The sequence below is a fragment of the Sinocyclocheilus grahami genome, unplaced genomic scaffold (genome assembly GCF_001515645.1).
Source record: "Sinocyclocheilus grahami isolate Dianchi unplaced genomic scaffold, SAMN03320097.WGS_v1.1 scaffold767.1, whole genome shotgun sequence".
Taxonomy (NCBI): domain Eukaryota; kingdom Metazoa; phylum Chordata; class Actinopteri; order Cypriniformes; family Cyprinidae; genus Sinocyclocheilus; species Sinocyclocheilus grahami.
The window spans coordinates 262250-271500 of NW_015505946.1; the positions used below are offsets into that span (position 1 = coordinate 262250).

The 9251-nt window shown below is 36.0% G+C and overlaps 1 protein-coding gene across 2 annotated transcripts in view; it reads right to left on the minus strand.

The window, feature by feature from the left end:
- polg2 (polymerase (DNA directed), gamma 2, accessory subunit) overlaps positions 1-4707 on the minus strand; it is a 31209-nt gene extending 26502 nt beyond the window's left edge. For both annotated transcript variants that reach the window (XM_016245752.1, XM_016245753.1), the window contains exons 1-3: positions 3899-4707; positions 3656-3773; positions 3393-3498 (exon numbers count right to left, since the gene is read on the minus strand). In XM_016245752.1, coding sequence (XP_016101238.1) covers positions 3393-3498; positions 3656-3773; positions 3899-4340 — 666 coding nt within the window. In that variant the 5' untranslated portion in view covers positions 4341-4707. The remainder of the gene's footprint in view (positions 1-3392; positions 3499-3655; positions 3774-3898) is intronic.
- Positions 4708-9251: the final 4544 nt, after the last annotated feature.

Sequence of the window (9251 nt, forward strand, 5' to 3'; positions counted from 1 at the left end):
ATTAATGAGGAAAAAAAATTAACTTAAATGATTTTAGCAAATGGCTGAAATATAACAAAGAGTGAAAAATTTAAGGGGGTCTGAATACTTTCCGTACCCACTGTATATATACACATATATACGCATACACATATACACACAAATATATACACATATACATACATATATATATATATATATATATATATATGTGTGTTCATCTTTAGATTTGTATTTATGTATATGTATATGTAAATTTTAATTTTAATATAGAATGAAAGTCTTTTTTGAAGCAACTGGTATGCTGCCCCCCCTGGGAGTTGGTGCCCTACGCAAACTGCGTACTCTGCAGCGGTACTGGTCCAGGCACATGTGACAGGACGCAATGGCTTGAAGCTTTCTACACAAGATATGTCAAAAAGAATGTTCTGTAGCACAAATGCATGGAGTACATCAGCAGTACTACTGTTAGCACTACAAAATATGACATGGCGCAACAAATCCAGGGTAGAAAGTATTATTTGATGCAATGGGTTCTATTTGCTTTTAAAGTAGCACACTGCTGCTGATGACGATTTGCAATTGCGAACTCAATCTATTCATAGACTTAAAACATTCAAAACTGTGTGCACACTTGTATATCTGTGAAGTGTTTTGCATTTGTGAAACATTGTCAATGTATTGTTTTATTTTATGCATGTCGACAAGTTTGTGCATGTGAATATGGCTGGCATGTTTGCATTATATTTTGTGCATTAATTAATTTATATTATTCTGACTCCATACTAAGCTTACATGTACTCATTTTACTACATACATAAGAAAATCATGAGTAGTCATCAATGTGCTTTGGTACTTTGACTGTTCTGAATTTTGACAGGTACTGTTTAGCAGGCCAGGGAGAGGTCCCCTCTTGCAGTTTGATCAAATTAACAATGATATTTTCCTTTCTAGACATTATTTCATACCTCAGCAATATTTTTTATAAACTTTGCCCTCCCTAGACACATCTTTCTTGCCTCACTAAACTAAAATTTACATGTATGGTTTTCGCTAAAGCATTTTTTGGAGAGTGCCTTAAAAATTTATTAAAAGTGGGATTCAGCCCGAGTAGCAAAACAAACTTGTAGCCAATCAGCTGTAAGGGGCGTGTCTACTCATGATGTGGAGGAGAGAGCGTTCAGTGCACAGGATGGACATTAGGCAAGCCGAGCGACAGAAAGATAGAGATGGCGGATAAAAAACAAAAGAGGAAAACGTCTGTGGAACAAAAGAAGGCTTAAGGTAATAAGGCAAGAAATAGGACCTGTGTAAATATTGGATCAGATTTCCAGCGCTGGAGAGAACTCAAGGAGCGGAAGGCCTGCGATCGGACGCTGAGGTTGCTTTGTTTCTTCTCGATAGGTGAGTAACACTGTGTCTGCGCTGCAACAGCTAAAGTATGTCTAGTACACTGGACGCGACAAAGCGACCGTTGAAAATCATTTGAAATTTATGTCAATACCTCATAAATAGAAAGCAGCAGCAGTTTTCGGTCAGGGATTTGTCGTGTCGTGCCACATCCAGTGTAGACCATAGATATGTACAGTGGGTACGGAAAGTATTCAGACCCCCTTAAATTTTTCACTCTTTGTTATATTGCAGCCATTTGCTAAAATCATTCGCGCCACGCCACTCGCGTCTGGTGTAGATACGTTGTAACATTGGTTTTGCTTTGTTTCACAGAACTAATCGTTGCCTGGGTTGCGAACATATGTGTGGGGCAGAGCTATCAACATAGGGACGATACCGTTTTGGGGTAGAGGCTTGTTTGTTTTGGTGATTTCAAATGTCAACATTGGCTACCAGAAATCGCTTACCCCACCTTTAAGTATTTTTGGGTCAACTATACCTTTATCCAAATCCAATGTAGTGCAGCCTATTGCTGATTCATCTTCTCAAGGTTGGAAAGATTCCTTAAAAAAATATACTCAAGTAAAAGTACCAAACTACTTGAGTAAAAGTAAAAAGGTAGCACCTGTTTCTGAAAAGGCACACTTGTCTTTCTTTAAAGGCAGTAAAATATCTGAAAAATAATAAAGTTAATTAAATGTGAGTCGAATGAGCGGAGGACAAGTGACTAAAAAAAAAAAGACTATCTAAAGACTATCACTTTTTTTGTTGGCCATAAAGTCTACAACCAGTTTGCATTGCAATATCAAAATCTACAAAGAACCCTACACAGGATGAATTTAGTGGGCAGCTGGTTATGTTGGGCTTGGACCTTGGCATGCTTTTAGTCAATTTGCTATCCTCAAGATTAATTTGTTTATTATGATGGTTATCTATATTTTGTTCAAATTTATATCTTAACTTGAAACAGACGGTTATTACATTATAGCTGTCACAGTTTGTTAGTTCTAAAATTTGTTATATTTTGCTGCATACATGTTCAGTTCTTACAGCAGATCTATAACGTTATCAGGCTTATTATTATTATATTATTTTATTTAATATTAATTTATTTGTTTATTAATATTAAATCATATTTTTTTGTTTATTATAAATAATAAAAACAGTTAATGTGTTGCATAAAGTGCATTTTATTTTGTTAGGTTAGTGGAGAGGCAGTATTAACATTAAGTGACATGACATCTGACGTATGGAAGCCATTGGCACATGCCAGTATGCTCAGTGGCACATCCAGTGACACTTCCTGTTTTCACGGACATTTGTCAGTGGAGAGTGGCATGTGCCATTGACACTTGTGAGATGTGCCAATGAATTGTGTCAGTGTCACTGACATTGTCGAGGAACATGCCACCATATGTTGCGGCAGTACACGTATTTACAAGTCAGTATTTTTTTTCCAAACATGTTGTAGGCTATTTGAGTGGCATGTGCCACTGAATGTTGTGTAATACCAGTGCTATTGATTTAGGTACTGACACCTACCTGCATGCATGCATGCATACAGCATCATCAATAAAACATTGGCCAGCGCAATCTATGGCTTTAATATTTCAAAAATAATTTTATGAATTATGCAATAAGAAATGAAACAATTTTACAACTATGTGACTTTTTTTTTTTAAGTTGTTATACAAATTAACTCCGCGATGTATTTAATATGCTTGACAGAAACCGGAATGCAACCGAACAGAAACCAGCGTTATACTCCGGCTGACTGCAGCATCACTGCCTCAACATCTGGTGATGTTCCGTGACAATGTCTGTGGCACATGCCACACTCCACTGACACATGTCTGTGAAAACCCGGAAGTGTCACTGAATGTGCCGCTGAGCATAGTAGCATGTGCCAATGGCTTCCGTGCGTCAGATGCCATGTCACTTAATGTTAATACCGCAACTGGGTTAGTGTCATGGCACTCTAGTTGTCAGTGCCCGTTTCACCCTTGTTCGTGCTGCCATACCTTCCTCCACCACTGCAGTCTTTGATGAGCCCAGTAGTCCATCCACTGTGAAGAAGTCCGAGGGGAACAGAACCAGACTAAAGATGACTCAGTTACCTCAAATGAGCTAATGGAGATTAATGAAAATGTACATTTCCAGTCAAATGAGAGGTAAAACAATTAGGTAATTACTCATTTACATTATTTCATCTAGGACATTAGATTGGGTCCAGTAAAAAAAGTCACTCATTTATATAACACAGCTGATAAAACAAAAGACTCACCAACCAGATGAATGTCTAAGCTGACTATCAGAATGATGGCACAGACCTGTCTCTGCCAATCCAAAGGGCAATGTCCTATTCACAAGCTCCAAAGCCTGAATATACTGCTGCAAAGCACCTTGAGGGACAAAAATAATTAAATAAAATTAAATAAAATTCCCAGATGTTCAGAGCCGTCGCATGCACATGGTATGCGTACTGTAACTATAAACAAATGAATAGCGGCGAATGGTCTGCACTCACCCTGCAGGAGACTCGTCCGAACAGACACACTGTCTTTCATAAGTGTTTGAATCATTTGAGATGCTTCTTTTTTACTTAAACTGTCTTGGTTGATGATTTCTTGAAGAGCCCCTACATTAACAATCCTGACGGATTCCTCACACATTCTACTTTGCACTGAAGTAGTGATCCCAAACACATATGCTCTTGAACGTACTGCTGAAGTCCACTGTTCAATCATGTTTTTCTTCAGTTCTGTTCCTAAAGGCCCATATGTACAGGTTCTAGTGTGGAAAGCTTCAGGAGAAATGTAATAACGGTCAGCGCAAAGTTGCTTTAGAAGGCTGGTTTTGTCACAGCTGTCATCACGAGTATTGTACCTAGATATATTCCGCTGATACCGAGGCAGCTTTTCGTCGAAAAACTGGAGACGCCTTCTAATGCAGTTAAGGAACATTTTCATAAAGGGTTAAATCGCTAGCAGTTGGCAGGTATAAATGAAAAGAGAGCAACACCATATATTATCGCATGAGATGAGCGGTATTGTTTTCACGCAATGAATTCCGTAATAACTTTTATGCAGTTCAATGAGTGCGTTCAAATATTCTTCTACGGCCGTTGGCATCTAGCTTCCTGGTGCACTACCGCCACCTGTCTTTTGAGATTTGTGGTAGGCTAGACCCAGAGCCATAGAAAGAGAGAGTTGCGTCAACGGAAGTCCAAAACGCTCGATCGTCACGTGATTCACGTAGACCTCAAATAGTTCCAGGAAGTTCATAGCGGGCAATTGAAATACATTGAGTTGGAGAGACAGAACTGTGATTTTTGGTAATTAGTAAACAAGAAAATTACGTATTTACATTATTTATAAAATAATGTACACGTAGTATATATATATGTAGTTATATTACTGTTGTTTTTAAAGGATAAAATCCTCTAATATTTGAGGATTAATGTGGTCAGCTATCCTTACCTGCCTTGTTAACATATTTTAGGCTGAAGTTACCATGGTAAAAGTCCGTGTTTGCTATATAAACGACATCGTGGTCTTCTGCCAAGGTAACTTCAGCCTCTCTATATAAATCTAATTATATATGTATGTATGTGTTCTTACAACTTGCTTGTTGGTTAAGTTCAATCACAAATATACCTGTTCATTGTCGTTTTACTAATCTCATGGTAAATGTTAAGTTTGTTGTCTTAGAAAATTAATTCCAAATAAATGAAGATATTTTATTAAGTGAAAACTAATCTTGTTTAATGTTTTTGATTCTTGTGCACCCCTCAGTTATTAATATATAAAAATATATTTGTAGTATATTCCAATTTAAAACAACTTAAAACATTTTTATGAAGAGACTCATTGTGAGGTTGATGTCTCTTTACAGGGAGTTTTCAGGTGGTTCTTGTTCTGAAAGCAAGATAGCAAAGGAAAAAAACAAGAGAAATGATTAAGTGATGCTCCATCACATTGCAGTCCTGTGGCATCACTGCTCAGTCTGTTCCTTCAACACAGTACTTCTTTAGTAGCTAAGACGTTTAAGTATAAAATACAGTAATAATATATAGATTTACTGTGAATATAATATAGTGGTATATAATACCTTTCTGAATACTGATTCTGAAATGAAAACTGCTCACCTATTTCAAACTTTTCATTCTCACTTAACTTAGGTCCATCTGCATCCTTTGCAATATATCCCAGTCTATTAAATAACTCCCCACCAGCAAAATCACTTTTAAAAGCCTTAATTACACAACGATGGATGAAACTGCATGAAGAGAATGAATAACATCCCGTAAATCTACTAATTAAGTGAGGAATAATCTAATAATAATCTGTTTTAATGCACAGGGTAATTTGATTAGCTGTGCTGATAATATACTATCTTGTTCTATAAATGTCTTACCTTTTAAAAGTTCCTCACAGCGGTCTCGTCTGCTGCATCTCTACGGCGCTGATAGTATGAGCGCTAACTTCCGGGAACTTTTGAGCGGCTCCACGATCCGCGATTGCTGCAAAAATCTGGTCCATTCTTCTTCTTCTTCTTGGTGTTTAGTGGCGGATGGCATACAACTTTTAGGTGCATTACCGCGACCTACTGATTAGGAGTGTGGATCAGGATCGTACTCTTCACTAAATTCTATTATATAATCCAGTGTCCTTTAAATAACGCATTAAAAATTGAAAGTTTTTATCCCCTGATTTATTCCCCCAAATGTTCAAGTTTTTCTTTATTTTCCTTGAGGACATCAATCAGTATCTTTCTTTCCTTTCCGTATATTGGACACTTCATTATAACATGCTCTACATTTCCCTCCATATTACAATATTCACATTTTCCAGTTTCATGTCTCCCCATTCTCTTCAAACTGCTATTAAGAGCAGTATGGCCAAATCTAAGCCTTGAGATTACCCTGAAAATTCTTTCCCAATCTTTACTCGAATAGATCTTCCAAATAGAAAACCTTTAATCCATCTTATCATTTTTCCTTTAACTCCTGCTTTTCTCAATTTAATTATTAACCCTCCTTTCCACATCATATCATACGCTTTCTCGATGTCAAAAAATACTGCCACTACACTTTCTCTATTAGCCTGAGCTCTTCGTATTTCATGTTCCAAACATACTGTAGGGTCCATAGTACATCTACCTTTTCTAAATCCACTTTGATAATTACAAATATTCCTTTTAGTTTCCATAAAATATGTTAGTCTCTGATTTATAATTTTTTCCATTACCTTACATAAGTGCGAAGTTAGAGAAATTGGCCTGTAATCACATGGACTATTACCTTCTTTCCCAGCTTTACGTATTGGAACTACTACAGCTTCTTTCCAGCACCTAGGTAATTGTCCCTTTTCCCATACCTTATTATATAACTCTAAAAGAATACTTTTTGATGATTCACTTAAAATTTTTAACATTATATAACATATCTGATCTTTACCCGGCGCTGATAACCTAGTACTTCTTAATGCACTATTTAATTCTCCTATTGTTAATGGCAAATTAAGTATATCATCTACCTCTTCATCTTCCATAATTAATTCTCTATATCTTAAAACTGTTCCCTCTCGTCCTTTCCTCCCTTCTTCGTTAACATTATCCGAACTATGGATTTTGACAAATGTTTTTTTTGATAATTTCCTCTTTCTCCTTCTCGGTCCATTGGAGTCAAGTCAGATTAGGCTTCTTCTTCTTCTTCTTCTTCTTCTTCTTCTTCTTCTGATGTTTATGGGCGGTTTTGGCAAATCAACTTAAAGGTGCATTACCGCCACCTACTGATCTGAAGTGTGGAGTGGTAGAGAGAAGGACATTATATTTTTTTTAAAAAACACTTCCCACTACTACAATATATATTCTTTCCATATTTCCTGTCTTTTTTAGATAATTGAACACTTCTTCTTTAATTCTTGATTGCATTCGTCTATTCCCTAGTAATATCTTTAGTGATACTTTATCATATCCCATCAAACCTAATTTATGATTAAGTTGATTTCTTTTTCTTTCATACGCATCACATTCTAGAAGAATGTGCTTTACTGTTTCTGGATTCCCACATTTCAGATTAGGCTTGTTTGAGATGCACCTTGCCTTGCCTGAAATGAAGGCGAGAGTAGGCGGCTGCAGTGAGGGGAGGAGTGAAATAAGCGCAGTCAAGACGGACAGTTCTGCCCTCTCGAAGGGAACAGATACCAACGAGATCAAAGACAGATATCGCGTTATTCTCACTTACATGCTGTGTTGCTAATAAACATGATATAATTTCAGTTCTGTTGCTTTTATATGAAAATTAATATGATGAACAAGACACTTAAAGTGCTTGCTATTTAATTCCATACGAAAGGTGTATTTATCATCCATTTTTACTTTAATACAAACATGTATTTTAGATTTTTATAGAAATATGACAACAATCACATTATCTCAGAGATCGCACTGTCATAGTGTTTGGGAACATTCATGCATAATTTAAATACATAATCATATGAAATCAGATAAAAATAAAATATTTTAGAAGAGAACGCAGGATCACAGTTGTCTGAACCAATGAGCATTAAGCTGTGTTGTCAGTCAGTCATTTCCCATCATGCTTTTGATCAGCGCAGTCGGTGGAGAGCAACTGCGCTGGACTGCACAATCCGACACAGCCGCCTCGCCGTCGCCACCCACCGAATTGGATAATATAGCGGAGGCTGCAGTTTCAGGACGGCATTTCTGGGACCCTGGTGGTTTAGTTTGTAGTAATGTTTGCACATAGTTGTTAAAGATATTGAATCTCAGGAACATGTTTTTTATTTCAATTGTGATTTTTGATTTATAAATGCATCAGATGTTAATTACAAAGTGTGTAATACCTGCTTTGAGTTAACAATTTTAAATTTAAATGAATTTACACTTAAAATATAAATGAAAAATGTATTTCAGTCTTTAAACAACAACTGAAAAGTGGAGTACCTTAAGTCTTAGTTTCTTGAAATATACTGTAAATTGATTAGCCCCCTTAAGTTTAACTAGCTCATTATCAGGTATAATAAAGATGGAATCAAATGAAATCAGCATTTGCAGTCACTAAATTATAGACAGATATTTAAAAGTTTGTAGAAAGGCAAGACACAAGAATGATTCAAGAATGCATATTTATATACTGTATATACTCATTTTTGCAATAACACATAATACAACATCATAAAAAAAAACTTTTCCATCAGTTGGTAGGCTTCAACTCTTGAGAGAGATAAAAAAGAGCGAGGGGGGGGGGTAAACATGTTAAACATGCTTTAACATGTTTAACTCTGTAATATATATTTCTGATTTAACACTTATGCACTGTTGGGGTTGTAGAGAGAGAGAGAACCAAACAGAATAATCATGTTACTGACATCTAACTCCAAACTCCAAATTTAAGTATATAAGAGCAAAACCCACCAACTGAATGTTCTCTCTTCTTTCCTCAATTGTTTGTCAATCCGATAACACTTTCTATGAAGCCTGTACTTATAATACATTATAAGGGTTTTCTTAAGGCATTATAATTAATGCATAAAGCATTATAAAAAAAGCTTAATAATATGTTGTATCATCTCATAAATAACCATAACATTTATAAGACATTATAATACTTACGCATTTGTGGTTATAACTTTTAAGAGTATGATTACGTATAACACTTCTTCTTCTTCTTCTTCTTCTTCTGGTGTTTATGGGCGGTTTTGGCAAATCAACTTAAAGGTGCATTACCGCCACCTACTGATCTGAAGTGTGGAGTGGTAGAGAGAAGGACATTATATTTTTTTTAAAAAACACTTCCCACTACTACAATATATATTCTTTCCATATTTCCTGTCTTTTTTAGATAATTGAACACT